Source organism: Labrus bergylta, chromosome 22 (assembly GCF_963930695.1).
Source record: "Labrus bergylta chromosome 22, fLabBer1.1, whole genome shotgun sequence".
NCBI classification, from domain to species: Eukaryota; Metazoa; Chordata; class Actinopteri; order Labriformes; family Labridae; genus Labrus; species Labrus bergylta.
In genome coordinates, this window is record NC_089216.1 from 7,713,711 (window position 1) to 7,731,141 (window position 17,431).

Below are 17,431 nucleotides of genomic sequence, written 5' to 3' on the forward strand. Positions count from 1 at the left end.
AGTGTGTCAAGCCTTGAAGCAAAGTAAAACAAAAAAAACAAAAAACAGATTCAGCCTGTAACACAAATGCATTTCAATCAACTTAATAAACCTGACGTCAGTATGGACACAAACACACAAACACACACTAACACAAACACACTCACATTGACAGTAACTTGTTCGAAGGTTTTTTTTTCTCTAAAGCTGGATTTGAAGAAGGTTTTGTTTCTGCTGCATCACTTGGACTCTTGTATCTCTTTGTACCGCTCATCTGACTGAGTAATAATGTGGTTCTTATCCTGGGGTATGTTGGGTATGCAGTGGACTGTCGTGCAGTGTCAGTAGCGAGATTTGCGGCACATGTCACAGCGGCAGGCCTTCGCTGTTAGGATCTCCATTTCTTCATGGTGACGACCTCGAGGACAGTCCAGACGTACTTTGACCTTAGGGGGACAAGCAGTAAGACATGATCAATCGGGATTAAAGATGTAAATTAAAGGCGGCCTCTTTCGATTTTGTCAAACTTATTTATACTTACTTTAGCATCCTTGCTGATGGTGCAGCATCTAGACGCGGAGGTGATGTTGTGGGTGAAGTTTGATGCCACCAGCACTGAGTACCTGGAGGGGAAGGCGCTGGACTCGCAGTAGCCCACACATGCATAGACCAGGTGGGTGCCTTTGCATGTCCCCCGACGATCACTGCGGATGGTCACATTGAAGGCTGAAGAGGGAGGAGGAGACAGGGTGATAAGTTAGGATGCTTGAGATCAAATGTGGTTTTACTGGGATGCATAACTTTAAGAGATCCTTATTATTATTTTTTTATCATAAGTTGATTTAAATGGCTGAAAGTTGAAGCTTAAAATCAAAGATGTTTCTCAGCTAGGACGGTTTTGAGTGCTTCTGAGCACAATTCCCATAAACCCTTTCGCTTTTTGTTAAAGGCAATTCTTTTTTTCTTTTTTTTTTTTTTAGCTGAAAGCTTTGTAAATCTTTCTCCATTATTACTCACGGTGTAAGTGACACCCTGGGGTGGGGCCATCAACGCTCCAACCAATGGGAGAGAAGAGTAACAGGAGTGATGTCACTGGAAGGACCAGCAGGCAGAAATGTGAGGTCATGCACAGCGACATCTGGATGGTAGCCTGGAGGGTTCAAAAAGAACATCAAAGTATATAATAAGATATTGATTCATTTTTTTTGTTTAAAACAATTCCTCCGCCGTTGATGAGAAAGGTGTAAAATATTTGACAACATGGACCGTAAGCTTTTTGGTTAATGGGAGAAAAACATTTGGTATATTAAACGTCTTTATCCATCCGGCCCGGCGCTTATTTAGGGGTCGGGGTGAATCAGAGAAGCTATGATTTAATGGTTGGAAACTTAAACCTATAGAGAGGGACGTAAAAATCACTGATGGCCAACAAAGCTCTGTAAGTCAGAAAGGCTCAGAGCCAGTGATCAAAACCACAAAAAAAAGTTCTTGATGAAACTGAAGAAGCTGCATTATTCTGAAACATTGAGTTTTCACTCAACCTGAGCTGATGATCGGCTGAACTTTCCCCCTTTGTGTCAAAGTGTTGCCCAGAGCCCCTTGCTTAATAGGTGATTTCCCATCCTGCATTTCTGCCTGTGTGTCACTCAGCTGAGTAACAGCTAATGTGGATAAAAACAATACTGGCTTTCATTCTCTTTTGGATCTGCCTCATTTAACAGCTACCTGCTGACACACGTACAGTACGTGCGCAAAGTCAGAGCCGACTTGTACAGGCGCTCAAGCTGCTGAACACATGACAGCATGTGCCATAATCAAATAAAGGTCGTCGTTTAAAAATAGAGAAAAGGTGAATCAATCTGTAATTTACACCTCAACACACATGGGCCTGAACATGTACACGTTCTGAATGTGCACATCATGCAGGTGTGATCGTCACTGAGAGTCCATGAATGCACGTGCGAATGTCCCGCACACATACACACTCCAACACGTGTGTAAATAAAGTCATGATTTCCCTGGAATTTGGTGATCCTGACCCTTGACCTCTAAAATGGCAGCTATTTCCAGCTCCACTTCCCTCCGACTCAAGCGTTGGGAATTGGTGCCATGGTGATGTCGGAGCGGCCCAGGGGAAGGCATTAACACTGTTGGGAACGACCAAATTAACGGGTGTGTGTGTGAGTGAGTGTGTGTGTGAGTGAGTGTGTGTGTGTGAGTGAGTGTGTGTGTGTGTGTGTGTGTGTGTGTGTGAGTGAGTGTGTGTGTGTGTGTGTGTGTGTGTGTGTGTGAGGACATTAACCCCGTGTCAGCTGGTTGGGCAGGGGGAAATGCCCGGCTTTTTCCTCTCATGTCAGGTTTCCACGCCTGAAGCTCGTGTTTTAGGAAAGTGGGCTGTAATATGCTTGTGTGTGTGTGTGTGTGTGTGTGTGTGTGGGGGGGGGGGGGGGTGCTGTTGTTCAAGACCACCAATGCAGCCGACATAACAATAACCCTAAAAAACGTTTAGACCCTTATGTTCCAATGAGAGACGCTCAAACGCCTGTGTCAGGAACTAAACAGTGACAGACTGCCTGTACGCAGATCACTTATGAGAAATAAGCTTCAGAGCGGAAATATGTCACACAAAAAACTTCAGTTTAAAAGCTTAAAATAACACTTTTGTTGTTTATCATCAAAAACTATAAAAGCACACAGACCGATGGCAAAGGAGAGGTATACATATTTAATTACAAATCACCAAATGTATCTGTTTTTTTTTAACTTAATCTACATTCATTAAATAATTTAGTTTAGACCAGAATGTGACCCAGAAGATGCAGTAGTAAAGTAGTAAAGGATGTAGAGGCTTGATGAAATCACCAGAGACAAATTTGATCTCATATAGCCTCGTGCAGCGTCCAAGAACAACCCAATTATCGAAAAAGTCAGCTGAATTATTAAGATCTTTAAAGGAAAAACAAAACTTAGTCTTGCATATTTCAAGAACATAAAAATGTGTGCAACAGTAAAATCTGCAAAATGTTTGTTCTACATTTACATCTAACCTTCAGGAAGTCTAAAAGTCACATTGTGTGATCCAAGGAACACCTCTATATGTTTCACATGCGACATGATCACTTGTCACAATTTGCACACAAAAACAAAACCTATACAAACCTAATATAAATGTCAAAAAGTAGCACATGCAAGGCAACAGCCAACCTTAACAGAATTTAAAGGACTATTCCAACAGCATGCAGACATGCACTAGCTTTTACACAAGGTGTGAACTGGAGCTCACTCTTACCTGAAGACGGACTGTAGAGCAGGAAGTGCAACTTGTTGAGTGTAGGGCAGGTGTGTCGGCTGACAGGTGTGTGTGTCTGTTCTGAGCCTCATGCAGGGATATAAGTAACACAGGTGAGAGTGAAGGCACTTATAGATGTAGACACACCCACAATTAGAGAGCTAAGAGTCTGTGGATCTTTCCTTCTTCCTCCCCCTTCCTATGGGTTCTCTTTCTTCCCCTCTTCTACCAGCGAAAGACGAACATTTGTTTCAGAAATATTCAAATTCTAAACTTCTTTCTCGGACTTCTTCCTCTGCAGTGTTACCATCTCTGTGTCCCTCCGACCAACCCCCTCCTCGCTCCTTGTTTTAAACCATTAGGGGCACCGCTGCTGTGACACAGAGGAAAACTAGATAGGTTTTCCATCATTGCACCACCGCAATAGTAAGAACACACACAGCTTTACCTCTCACACATAAACACACACACGCAGACACACAAAAACACATGGAGCGGCATGCATAGCTTATAAACATGACATACACACTCGTATGCATGCATGCAGAGTCACACAAGAACAATATTGGAGGCCTCAGCTGTCAGTTGATACAAACTACAAGTGATCTCAGAAACGCAATTAATTGGAGACACACACACACACACACACACACACACACACACACTAACACACACACACACACAGTTTGCCTGGATTTCCATTTGTGGCTGCAGGAGGAAGGGCAGGGTTGGGTCAATAGATATTGTGGGTTTGGGTCATATCCGTGTGTGTGTGTGTGTGTGTGTGTGTGTGTGTTTTCAGGACACATGATGGGCATATTGTTGGGAACGCCTGGCTCTGCTTCTTGTCTTTCTTGTCTTGAACAGTCAATGTCAGCTTAGCAACCACCTCCCAAACTCCAGCAGGGAAAGACGGTCTTTTAATAGACCCTTGGATTATTTGTTGGACATTTGCAGCAGTAACAAACTGCCGTCTCAGACCACATGCAAGACCACATCCAAAAAAAAAAAAAATCTAAAAATGAGTGTCCTTTGTTTTCCTACTGTGAGTATCCATGAGAAACTGGGTTTCAGGGTGAAGGAACAAATGTCTTAACTTGCTGGAATAGCAGGAATCGGAATCAGCTTTCCTGTGGTTTTTGGTTTTCAGTGAGTCTTAAGAAGTTTGGGCCTGGGTTTGGTAATAAGTGCTGTTGTGGGTCTTTAAAGTCCTCTATGACACTATACTCCATTAATATTAGGCAATAAAAATAAATGACTCCTTTGAAAAAAAGAATCTTTGTCTTGACTCTAGCTAGCAGAAATTCTAGCTGGAGTGAATCCAGTGTGTGATTCAAACTCACGTTTTGCTTGAGCTCACTTAATTGTGGTTTGATCCCAGGTGTTATATTCATCGTTTCATTGTATGATTCAGCTACAGCAGCTCCACATCTGTCTTTTATCATTCAGAAAGTCAGACTGCAGATGTTCATAATGTCCTATGAACAACTGCAATAAAAAAAAAAGAAGCAGTCCCTGGAACAGTTCCTTGAGGAACGCCGCTTTAATAAGTAATTTAAACAGCAATCATAGGACTTGATTGATACATGTAAGGTTCTTTATCCACTAGAAAAATATAAAATTAAAATTGAATTTGCCATAAACAACGAAAGCCTGCAAGAAGAATGTTTACATTTTTGAAAGGATATCAACTTATAGTGTCAATATTTCTCTTCAAGGAGTTACGATGAATGACAATGCAGCAGATAACTGCAGAAGCAATAGAAAAATCATGCCTCTTTTTTTTTGCCTTGGATAGATTGAGTATTCTTACTATACTGGCAGAATCTTTTCTTGTTTAAGTAAAACACGACCAGATGACATAGAAACTGACTGCCAAAAGGACCACAGTCAGATATATATCTTTCTCTTCTTCAGCTCAGAGCTCCCCTGTCCAGCAAAAACGATTTATCAACTCATTATTGAGCCACACTTTTGTGCTCAAAGACAAGTTTCAAAGTGAATATAGCCCCCAAACAACTTCACTTTGACTATTGTCTGGATAAGATATGCAAAATGAACCAAACAACCAACAGTAAAACAAACCTATCTTCATATGAAAAGAAGACGTAGACCCCAGGCCCGTTTATTTAACCTTTGTCTGCACCACATTAGAACTATAATTGGAAATATATTAGTCAAAGTTGGTTGCCTCCCAGGTGATGGAACGCCCATGCATGCACTTTTGTTCATACCCATTTTTCTTTCAGTAAGGGCCTTTATAGTTTTATACTTAAAACTATTCCATACAAACAGGTTGCATTTGTAATTTAATTATTAATTCAGAATACATGCAAAGACTTCCACTGCTGCACTTTCACACACAGACACACACATACTTACCTTCACACATCCGATGGAAAACACAATTATCATCTTATGGCCCCTTTACCCAAAACATTCCCAATCTGGTTATGTCAATGGAAAACGGAATGTGTGACATCATCACCTAACCCCCCCCCCCACACACACACAAAGCATGCAAAACAATTAGTGTGTTGATTATAAGTTACACAGACGGCCATGGAGTGTGTTTCTTCTGACTCCATGCCAACCAAAGAGAGAGCGAGAAAGAGAGAGAGAAAGAGAGAGAGACACTATAAATCTGAATGGACTACAACACCTCATCATGGGAGAGTTAGACATGAATGAACTTTCTTAAACTGAACTTGAGACTCTCTTGCTCTCTCTCTCACACACACACACACACACACATACACATTTCTGTAGTGTGACTCAGCCGGGTGACTGATGTTTGTATCTCTCAGTGGCCCCATCATTCTCGGCTGCCGTGGAAACCATGGCGTCTTGAATAACTATATCATTAATGTGTCCACTTCCACTTCTGCCCTGTTATTCTAATCTCACAGTGTGTGTGTGTGTGTGTGTGTGTGTGTGTGTGTGTGTGTGTGTGTGTGTGTGTGCGCGTGCGTACGTAAGTGTGTGTTTAAATACAATATGATACGTGTGTGTCTGAACTGCAGTGCCGGATGTATGTCTATGTGTTGTATTGAGTTTGGGGCTGATACAACTGTTGGTGTCTGTTATTGTAAGTGCTGTATGTGTGTGAATCATGTTTGACAGGAGGTCGTGTGTATTGTCAAAGTGTTTAAGTAGATATGACTGTACGATAGATGATGTGTGTGTTATTTTGGGCTCTATGACAATATAAGGAGAGGATTAGGCAAAGTTTTCCTGTGTCTAAGATGATGTTGTAGTCCAGTTGACCCGTCTACCCTCATGTATAAACACACACATGCAGGCAGGGCCACGTGCATGCAGACACACACGCACACACACACAGACTTTTCATGAAGTTATCATCCAACTTTTTTTTGGAGGGGGGAACAAACATCAGCTTCATACATTCAAATGCGAAGACAAAAAAAACACACATTTACAAGCCTGCACTCACAAAGATAGAACACTTAGCTGATTTAGATTGACAGGAGGAAAGTGGAGTTTCCACAAGGTGACACTCAAAGGAGCTCAAGGTGTGCACTTATGAGAACACATAAACGCACACACACACACACATGACAGAACACACAAGGAATGGAAATTTTAAGAATGAGTGGGTATTGTCTAAACTTGGAATGTGTTCCTGTGAATCCATATGACAGTCTGCACACTGAGACAAGATGATGCTGAAACGTGTTACTGCAATTTTTATTTTATTCTGAAGAACAGAGGCTCGGAGGCTAAAGAATTAAACACAAGGTGAGCATAGGAGAAGCTAAATAAAAGGATCTCTAAGAACAAAAACATGCTACAGCAAGGAAATGAAATGCAAAGGGCATTGCAAATCATGAAGGCAAATCTAACTGTATCTGGATTAAAGATGGAAGCTAAGATATAAAATGAATTCCAGCTATGCACCAATATGAACACAAGTTGATTTATTCCATCTGTTTAAATTTTGAGGGTGTTTTTGTGCTTTTTGTGTCTTTGTTGTTGACTTGGAAACAGACATTATGAGTTAGCTGGTGTGTAAAAGTGTCCTGTGTAACATAGGTTCACTAGTTTTATACTCCCAATACAATTTAACATGAAATAAACAAAATATAGATTCATGTGAGCGCTTTCTTACTGGCACAGCATCAAATCAACAATCAACATCCATATCAATAGAGACCTGAAGCGAGAGAGCTGGTATATGATACTGCTTCTCACTTTGGGGCAAAAACTGGTATTTTAAAAAAGATAGTGCAACATTTCTGAGAACGAAGGGGACGCAAATATAAAAGATAATTAAACACATTCGCAAAAACACTTTTCTTTACTTTACTGCAGAACTTTAACCAAACCAAACTCCATTAAGTCTCCTAGACTGGAACCAGTAGAACCTCCTCTGACTGCGTCCGCTCTCAGGGATCTCTGAGAAACAAGGAGAAGGGGAACACAAGGCTGCAAAGAGAGAAAGAGAGAGAGAGAGAGAGAGAGAGAGAGAGAGAGAGAGAGAGAGAGAGAGAGAGAGAGTATTGAGTGTCTCTGCTCTTGTTAATATACAACTAAATCTTCATTCCAGAACACATTTGTCTTCTCTGTGCTGAAGGACATCGTGGGAAAGACGTGGATTTCAGTCCTTTTTAATCTCTGACCACTTTACTGTGTTTAGATGTGAAGTTTCAGTTAGGTCTTGCTCCTCCTGGGGGGGTTGTAAAGTCAATCAGACCTCAAAATAAGACAATTAAATCATCGTTATCTCCACAGGTATTAATCTTCTTCCTGTGTTCAGATTTACCTCTATGTTCTTAATTTGTTCACCTCTTGCTCTCAGCATGCTGGCAAATACTCTTCCATGTTTTAATTGCTTATAATGAACCCGAGTCAAGCATGTTGAAGGTGTTGAAGGTGTTCACAGCTCAATCTGCTGTCATACAAACCTGGCGAGTCGGGTCAGGATCCCTCTCCTTTCAGGGGTTCCAGGCTCAGAGTCTGTATTCTCTCTCTCCTCCTCCTCCTCCTCCTCTTCTTCGTCCTGTATCATCACGGCCTGTGTGCTCGCTGGATGCACTTCCCCTGGCGTCCCTTTTCCTCTGTCAGCGCTGACACTTGATTTCTGCTGGGGTTCCACAAACCCTTTGGTCCCTCTCTGAAAAACAAGATGACCTGAAATTAAATACAACAGCACAGCGCATCTTTTTTTTAACCTAAAAGACTGTTTGTGAAAACCTTTTCCACCCAGCATAGATTGCCCTTTGTTTTTGTTTTTAATTTTGGGTCTAAAAAAACTTAAACTTTTGTCTTTTAAAGACATTTAAGAAAGATGTAACAGTAATGCTTCCTGCTCAGCGTTCAAACCTAATCCTTGTTAAAGCTGATAGACTTGTGTTGGCACATCCTTCTCAGAACATGAATAACTAAATGGGCTGACATAATTAGTGTAAATCATTTTTTCCACATGTTAATAATTTGAGTGGAAAAAGCCAAGCTCGAGAATGATGAGGAAGAAAAAAAAAACAAAGAACAAAAAAAAACAAAAAACGCTGTCAGAGTGGACAAGTTTAAAAAAACACCGGATCAGATGAGATGAAGGGCCATTGATGAAGACGAGAGGCGTGTTGGGTAATTTTAGGACTTTGTTGCTAATCAAACTGAAGCACTTCACTAGAAACACTCTTCACCTGATGTTAATACTATTATTAACCATAATCACACTCGTTATCCTACCTGTCTGCGCTAACATTAGCCTGGAGCTACAATAAAGAGAGATGCTACAAGTGTGTGTGTTTATATAGGCGAGAGAGAGAGGAAACGAAAGTGTGTTATGAGATTGATATCAGATGATAGATTTCTGGAATCAATTCAATCTAAACTTCTGTGGGCGTAAATGACTGACTTCTTCGTTTGACATGAAAGAGAGTGACATATCTGTTCAGCGGTAAAAGCAGGTGATGAGTCAGAGACTGAATAAATACATGAAAGACTCACCTTGTCATCATGTCCTGGATCTTCTCTGGCCTTTCGCCCTGCACATCGATATTCATAATGCAGCCTGACAAAGTTAGACAGAGGCGAGTTTATTCCCTTATTAATATCAAAATAACTGGTTTGAGATCTTACACCACTACACACCAGTAAACCTAGTAAACCAAATACATTCCATTGAAACAAGAAACAATAGTTTGTGATAATGTTTATAATCTGACTGAATATAAATATTTAACAGACTTAATTTTAATTGCATGCATTGACTAAACTGTTGAAATGCCTTTAAAGCATGTGATGCTACTTTTCTTTGGCCCAAAAACAGTTCAAAGATTCTTCTTAGAGGGGCGCTCAACTGTCCTTTTAAAGGTCACATATTATGCAAAATACACCTCACCATGTTTTTCTAACACTAACATGTGTCCCGAGTCTGTTTACAAACCCCCAATTAATAAAAAACTCCATCCTCTCTGTGTTTTGCCAGCTCCACTTTTAAAGAAATGTCTGCTAAAACAGGGTGTTTGGAGATTTTCCCTTTGTGACATCACAAAGGGCAATAACCCCTCCCCCAGGTGGGTGACACTCCCACAGCTAGGTGTTTGTTATGCCCTCCGCGTCTGCCTTTTCATCATAAACAATGGCGCATGATGCAAGAAAGCCAGAGCCATCCAAGCCTTTCCAGAAAGGAGCGTGGTCAGACACAGATCATTTGCATTTAAAGGTACAGACACAGAAACAGCCTGTTCTGAGCAGGGCTGAAATAGAGGGGTTTATAGGCATGATCAAATACAGGATCAGAGTGGATTTTTAGTAAGAAACTTCACAGACATGTTTTGGGGAGCTCTGAGAATTATTTAAAATTGTTTAAAGGAGTTTAATATGTGACCTTTAAAGGAACGCTCAACTGTGCTTTTGAAAACAAAGACTGCAACAACTTATGAGTGATGGCCAAGAGACCAAATCACATCCCCCATGTTTGAGCTACTGCTTGACCAATTACAGTAAAGAAAAAGAAAAAAGAAAAAATCCCGAACACAAACCCTCTACATGCTCAACAGTTTGTAAAAATCAGTTTTCTATCTATCACATAGATCAGAAATAATCTCTTTAATATACGTGTATCTTCTATAATATACGGCCTGTTCCGCCAGAGAAGAGACATTGCACAGAAAGTGTTGTGACAAATCTAGAAGCTGTCACTTATCGTCTGCTATATGACCACGGGGCCTCTCCAGGACATCAGGCAGACACACACACGAGTGAATGCCTTCGCTGAATCAGCAGTTTTCAGGAAGCGTCTAAGAATAGACCATCCTGACAGTCGGTGAACTGACACAGCCGCCGCGTGTGTTTGTATGTAGCGCCTTTGTTTCGACATGCTTAGTGTTACGTTCAATGTGCTGAATATAATTGAATAAGGATCGCTCGCTGACACTTGATTTCCTGTGCACATGTAATGATGCTTGAGGCCCCGCTGTTTGCAGGATGTTTACACAGTTTGTGCATCTCAATGTCGAGCTGGAGTCCAAAAAGAGACAATCTTTGTTTATTCAAGTAGCAAATTAGGTGGAAGATCAGCTCTAGTGTGTGTGTGTGTGTGTGCGTGTGTGTGTGTGAAGGTGAGTGTTTTTCAAATAATAATTTTCACATCACTGATCTGACTGTCAGTGTGATTGAGGTGGCGCCTGGTTTCCTCTTGTCTGTTTCATAACCGCAATAATCCCTGGAGCGTGTACGTATCTGTGTGTGTGTGTGTTTGTGTGTGCATGAGTGTGTTTGTGTGTGTGTGTTTATGTGTGACTAAGGGCAGTTGTGATATTACGAATAAGAACACATAACTTTTGTAAACAGGTGTGTGCACATGTACAAAGCTAATGAGGATCATTTTGCACATATCTAATTTTGTCTTAAAACTTCATTACATTGAATATATGTCAGGGGGCGGGGCTTAGCTTGTAGACTTTAATGCTCTGTGTTCAACGGTCATATATTGGCCTAGAACCTTTAAAGGGAGAGTGGCTGATAAAATAATAATTCATCTCTGACACACTCTTGAAAACATAATCCTAAAGGTAATTAACACCTGAACCTCTGGGACTGGTTTCTGTTCGCACAGTCTTAGTTTTATATAGAATGAATGTGTCTGCATTGATGAATGCACGCAGCGCACTTTATTAAAGAACGTTCTGATGAAGAAGGTGGGGTCACAAGAAGACATGTGCATCGCTTCAAATGTATTTTTGATTCTTGAACCATTGGAAGAACCACGCATTCATATTAACTTTATGTTAAATACGACGAGTGCAATTTAAATATAGCTGATGGTTGCAGAGATTACTCACCCATCCATGAAACCCCTGCTTTCAGCCTCCAAGTCGATGGTTAAGTCCTTTAGTATGGCCTCCTCTAGTGGTGAATCTCTCCTACTGCGCTTTGTCAGAGGCTCAGAAACAAATGGAGATTGTTCAGCTTCTTTCTGCTGGAAAACAAACAATGCTTTACTTTTTTACACAACTATAATTTAAAAAAAACAATGTCACATTATAGTGTGCAAAATAGATACACCGCATTTAACTCCAAGACATACAACTAGGAAATATCTTGCCATGGACTGGACTGAACTGTGTAAATCAACAGACACCTGGATCACGTTCCAACCTGTGTACGCCTTAAAATCGATCCTGCTCTCACTCCTTAATCACCAAAACAACAACTTACTAAGCTCAACTTCTCCCCTGCTGACTTTCCTGAAACAAGACAAAAATAAACACATAAAAGATCCAGAATTACGATGTTGTCAGTGGTAAATAGACTTCAACTTGTAAAGCACTTTTCTAGTCTTCTGACTACTCAAATGATTTTTACACAGCATGCCACATTCACCCATTCACACACTGATGGCAGAGGAAGCTATGTACGACATGTCCATCAAGCATTAACTAATAGCATTCATTCACATTCACACGCCGCTGACGCAGCAGCCGGACCGACTTGGGGTTCAGCGTCTTGCCCAAGGACACTTCAATATGTGACTGCAGGAGCTGAGAGACGACCGACTCTACCACCGTGACGAGTGTCCATCCTCACCATTCCCCGTGTTTTTCTCAAGGTAGACGAGAAGATTTAATGGATAGGCTTTCAGGTTCCCGTCACACTGTGTGCACATGACCTTCGACACTCCCTCCCATGGCTTCTTGTCTGGTAGTTAAGAGTTAAAAAAAAAAATCTCTGATGCTGTCTCTTTGATCCATATTTAGCTGCACAGCAACTCAAAGATAAATTGATATTGCTGTAATTTAAGTGCATCACCCGACTGTCTTTTTTATTTTTACAGTTTACTACTTCAAATAAAGATACTAAAATCAGAGATTGGATGGTTAAGTTGGTGGAATTATCATATATTATCATATATCTTCATGATACAGTGATGGATGGTGGAATAGGTAGAAAGCCAACGGAAAAATCAATACATGGGTGAATCAACAAAGCGATGAACTCATGAACTCAGGATACAAGGAAAGACGTTGAAGTGGGTACTGGAGAAGGGCCCGAGACTGTCCAGGTTGCCGAGAACAGTTCTGACAATGTCCTAAAAAACACAATAAATGAAAGAGCAATTTGATAAATGTCACATTTAAGAAGAAAATGTATTCTTATAAAGAATAGAGTTAATGACAGTGATTTATCAAAACAATTATGAATGCAGGTGAGGATGAGTTGTATTCATAATCACCTCCAGTTCTTCATTCAAGCAGTGTCTTCTGATTACTTCCTCTCCACTGATAAAAAAATATATAACAAACATACCGGTAAGTAACACACATTGGGGCTTTTAAAAGAAGCCATTAACAGCGGTGTTGTTATATTATGTGAAAATAGAAACCAATGTGATTCATGTTTCCTTGCTTGTCTGCAGCTCATCCATCCCCCCAGCTGCTTTTGAGACTCAAATAGCAGACAGCAACAGTTTCTAATACTTTTAAAGGACTGAGCTTCGTGGAGAATTGAATTGTTTTCTTCTTGCTTGTATATGTTTTACTTCTGGTTTTTAACTATAGTCGATTTACTCTGCTTGTAAAATTGTGAACAAGAGATGGAAATAATTATGGGCTGAATGTATCAAGAAAGAAATAGAATAGAATAGAATTACTTTATTGATCCCAAACTGGGACATTGTGGCGTTACAGCAGCAGGTTATCCAAACACACAATATGAGTAAAAAAACACAATATTAGCAAATCTAAACACAATATAAAATTAAATACAAAGTAAATAAGTACTAAAAATATCAAAACTAAGAATGTGAATATATACAACCAGGATTTAACTTAGCATTACTAGTCTTAAATAGGAAGATTAAATATGGAAGATTAAATGTAAACGTGCAAAAACAGAGTTGGAAATGGTTGGAAAATAAAAATGAAAGATTAAATGTAAATGTGCAAAAACAGAGTCGTAAATTAAATCTGGAAGATTAAATGTAAATATGCAAAAACAGAGTTGTAAATGGACAGTTATTAGAATAAATTAGAATAATCAACCCCATTGCAGTTTCACTAATCCAAAGCTTTGTCTCTTGTTTGAAGTGGGGTCAGGAAATAGTTTCTAGCAATATTTAAAGTTGTAGGTTTTTCACTCAGGGTTTCCTTTAGGTTTGGAAGTAAAAATAAATAAAATTAAAGCCAGTTAAATGATTTAATTTCTGGTCATATTATGGAGTATACTCTCTTACATTTGCAGAAAAATCACAAAGTTGTGCAACTGGAGCTGCTTCATTAAATCAAGTATCTTATATTATTAAAAGTGGAACCAGTGAAGGAGGCAGTGATATATATCAGGTATAAACATGTGAGGATGTAAATAAATGTCTTGCCTGTAGCTGCTGCCTCCTCTGATCGTGAACTTGTAGATTAAACTACCAGCTTTGATGAATCGAGTTTCAGGTAAAGGGAAGGAGAAGGCTGACAGAGGCATGGCTGACCTTGAGAAATTAGGGCAAATTAAATCAACAAAGCTGCTAAATTAACTTGTAAACAGTTAAATTGGTTGAGCAAGCTAGGTAATAATATAAAACGATAGGATTCAATGATAATTACCTCGTGAGACAGGCTGGAAAAGTGAAGTTCTATGACTTTAAAAAAGAAAGAAAAGGTTGATAGGGTCAAGTCCCGCCTCCCCGCTGCCGCCGTGTCCTTTCGCCACTTCTGGTTGGCTTACTTCTTCTGTCAATCAGAAGCGTCACTATGGTGACGCTGAGACCCTTACCCGCCTGCAGTGCCTGTCATGTCAGCGCACTGTTAAAGTTTAGCACGCTGCGCGCAGCTAACGGTGTTTGCAGCTTTCCTTCCTTCTGTTTAGTCGCTGAAGTTATAAAGCAGAGGACAATTGGCATTTATATGAATACATTTTAGAAGCTTGACTTCAGTAAGAGATAAACAGGTAAGATAATTCTATATTTAATATCTTTGGTGTCAACAATGTCACGTTGTAGTGTGCCTGTACACCTTATTATAAATGTACTTAGAATAATACTGTTGCGACCTTTACCCTTCATGTGCAGTGTGGCATGCATGAGTCATTTATTAACCTTACACTGTTGTTGAAGCTGGCAAAATTCAAATGCATTTATATTAACTCAGAAATCTCCCTTACTGTTCTCTCCCCTCTGAAAGTGTGTATTAAACAAGATGTCCCTCACCTCCACTACTCCCTCTGTCCTCCTGAATACGGGGGTTCAGATGCCCCTCCTGGGTTTGGGGACCTACAAGTTGTTGTCCCCTGAAGATGTCTGCCTGGCTGTGGATGCAGCACTGCTGGCTGGTTATCGACACTTCGACACTGCAGCCTGCTACCAGAATGAAGCTGAATTGGGCCGAGCCCTCAAGAAGCTCCTGCCTAAGCATGGCTTAACCAGAGAGGACGTCTTCATCACCAGGTGGAGAATACATCTGATCCCTAAAGTTTGACTCAGTGCAATTCCCAACAACCCTCTCCTTTCTCTATCTCCCCGCAGTAAACTGGACCCAAAGGATCAGGGTGAGAAGGCCATGGAAGGAGCCCTTCAGAGCCTGTCTCAGCTGGATTTGGGTTACATTGACCTCTACTTGATCCACTGGCCTGGCACACAGGGAATGGATGAGGCTGACCAACTCAACCCAGGTGAAGAATATCAATTAAAACAAACCCAAATCATACACAAACGTCAAACATGTCCGATGTGTCCTTTGGCAAGACACTTAACCCCCACATTGCTCCCGCTGCTTCTGCGGCGGTGTATGAATGGGTTTGTACTTACTCTCTGATGTACGTCGCTTTGGATAAACGCTTCTGCCAAGTGAATTGTAACATTGTAACAAACAGGCGATCCACTTGTTAAAATTGTCCCTCTAAACAGGACAAAGTACGCACAGAGTGTAAACACAGAGCATAGTTTGTTCTTCGTGAGGGTTTTGTTAAATAGGTAACAGAGAGATAACAATGTTGCTCTTTGCCGCTGATAACTCTGAGCCTTTTGTGAGCTGCACCGCCTCTGCAAATGTGTGCAAAACCAAAAGTCTTTCAAAAGTCTAAACAGCTTTTACAGTCAACGTGACGGCTGAAAAAAAAAAGACATCCTAAAAAAGCTGAAGGAATTTTTGCTGGCCATTGCAAAACATGTTTTTGTTGGAATTAAAAATGAAATGTTGGAAATGAATAGCTGAATCCCGGAGAACATGACTGAATGTTTGAGTGTTTAACCAAATATTGTTCCCTTTTTAAGGGATGGTAAAAAAACAACACAGCACTACACTGATTGTGCCACTACAATGTTAACTATTGCTGAGGATGTATCATAAATGGATAACTGATTCCAGTTAACAGAGCTCAAAGTTGGGTCACACTCGAGGAGCTGCATGCTCAGGGGAAGCTGAAGGCCATCGGAGTGTCCAACTACACACCAGCACACTTGGAAGAACTGATGCAGAGCTGTAAAACTCATCCCGCGGTGATACAGGTAAATGTAATGATGGGTGGGGGGGTGGGGGGGAAAGGATGAATAACATGTGTCCTACAAGTAAGTTCTGTGAATCCTTTTGAAAGAACAAATGCAGAAATTGTGTTCCCTTTTTTTCCAGGTTGAGTTCCACCCACAATTTTGCCAGACGGAGCTGAGGAGTGTTTGTGAGAAGTATGGCGTGTGTTTCGAAGCCTACTCCTCCTTGGGGAAAGGAGCGCTGGTCACTGACCCTGTCGTCATGGAGATAGCAAAGAACTGTGAGCGTACACCTGCTCAGGTAACCTCAACACACAGCATTTTGATTAACACAGTTTGAGCCAGTCTAGTTTACTAATTGAACAGTTAATAACATGTTTAGCGCCACCATTTTTCCTTTAGGTCCTTTTGCGCTGGGCGGTGCAGCAGGGTCTCCCAGTGATCCCCAAGTCGTCCAATCCGGGCAGAATAAAGGACAATGCCAGGATTTTTGACTTCACACTGAGTGACACAGACATGAACAGACTTTCAGCTCTGGACTGTGGGCGCAAGTACTGCAGGGATGCATCACAAATAGTTTAAATCATCAGTAGTCAAGCAGACCTTGTAATTCATCTGTGATTTTATGGAGGATCAGCGTTATTCACAATACGGCGCGTAGCTGACCTGATTAACAAGTGGGTGCGATGTCACGCTTTATCCAACAGGCTTACAACCCGCCTCAGCTCCAGCTCAGCCTGTCGTCAGTCTGACTGAAAGTTAGGGTGAGACGGCATTTCCAGCACGGCGACAGTCATCGATGGGACTCCAGAGCCCTGTGCAGTAACAGATGGGTGACGCTTAATCTATTAATTTTCACATTCTATCATTGGCACTATAGAAATAAAGATTGATTGATTGACTCTTGATGTCTCTTTACTGCTGCTGTTCTTCACTTCTCATTGTCAGAAAATATGCACCACAAAAAGGTGAACGTTTGACTGCGTGGTTCACAAAAAACCTTTGCAAGTATGCAAATTCAACAAATGCATGAGCTGATGGATGAAGATTCATCTGAGGTATTCAAGAAGGCAATTAACACATTGATTTACAAAATGTTTAAGCCCCATTTAACAATGAGAACCAGCTGCCTGACGTCCAACACTTGCATGTTGTTGTTAACAAACCTGACAATGTGCCATCATTTAAAACACCATAATCTTTAATTATTCTTTAACAAA

The 17,431-nt window shown here is 40.8% G+C and overlaps 3 protein-coding genes across 4 annotated transcripts; 1 reads left to right on the top strand and 2 right to left on the bottom strand.

Annotated features, from left to right (window-relative positions):
• Positions 1–183: 183 nt before the first annotated feature.
• On the bottom strand, positions 184–4,422 carry gpha2 (glycoprotein hormone subunit alpha 2). Its single transcript, XM_065950546.1, has 4 exons — positions 3,269–4,422; positions 997–1,129; positions 521–705; positions 184–425 (listed from the first exon to the last, which is right to left on the bottom strand). Exons 2-4 carry the CDS (start codon positions 1,115–1,117, stop codon positions 321–323), a joined length of 411 nt encoding a protein of 136 aa, XP_065806618.1. The 5' UTR covers positions 1,118–1,129; positions 3,269–4,422; the 3' UTR covers positions 184–320.
• A 2,538-nt stretch (positions 4,423–6,960) lies between these two features.
• LOC114920831 (membrane-anchored junction protein) lies at positions 6,961–14,360 on the bottom strand. 2 transcript variants are annotated; one of them, XM_065950847.1, is made up of 10 exons: positions 14,335–14,360; positions 14,112–14,219; positions 12,972–13,017; positions 12,752–12,827; positions 12,326–12,436; positions 11,957–11,985; positions 11,581–11,714; positions 9,242–9,305; positions 8,194–8,402; positions 6,961–7,714 (listed from the first exon to the last, which is right to left on the bottom strand). In XM_065950847.1, exons 2-10 carry the CDS (start codon positions 14,210–14,212, stop codon positions 7,675–7,677), a joined length of 810 nt encoding a protein of 269 aa, XP_065806919.1. In that variant the 5' UTR covers positions 14,213–14,219; positions 14,335–14,360; the 3' UTR covers positions 6,961–7,674. The 2 variants fall into 2 exon arrangements, with proteins under 2 accessions (XP_065806919.1, XP_065806918.1); XM_065950846.1 differs by having other exon boundaries at positions 11,581–11,717.
• Positions 14,361–14,925: 565 nt separating this feature from the next.
• Positions 14,926–17,113, top strand: LOC109991348 (aldo-keto reductase MSMEG_2408/MSMEI_2347-like). The gene is made up of 5 exons (XM_065950844.1): positions 14,926–15,173; positions 15,252–15,397; positions 16,093–16,232; positions 16,354–16,512; positions 16,614–17,113. The coding sequence occupies exons 1-5, from the start codon at positions 14,926–14,928 to the stop codon at positions 16,791–16,793; spliced, it is 873 nt and encodes a 290-aa protein (XP_065806916.1). The 3' UTR covers positions 16,794–17,113.
• Positions 17,114–17,431: the final 318 nt, after the last annotated feature.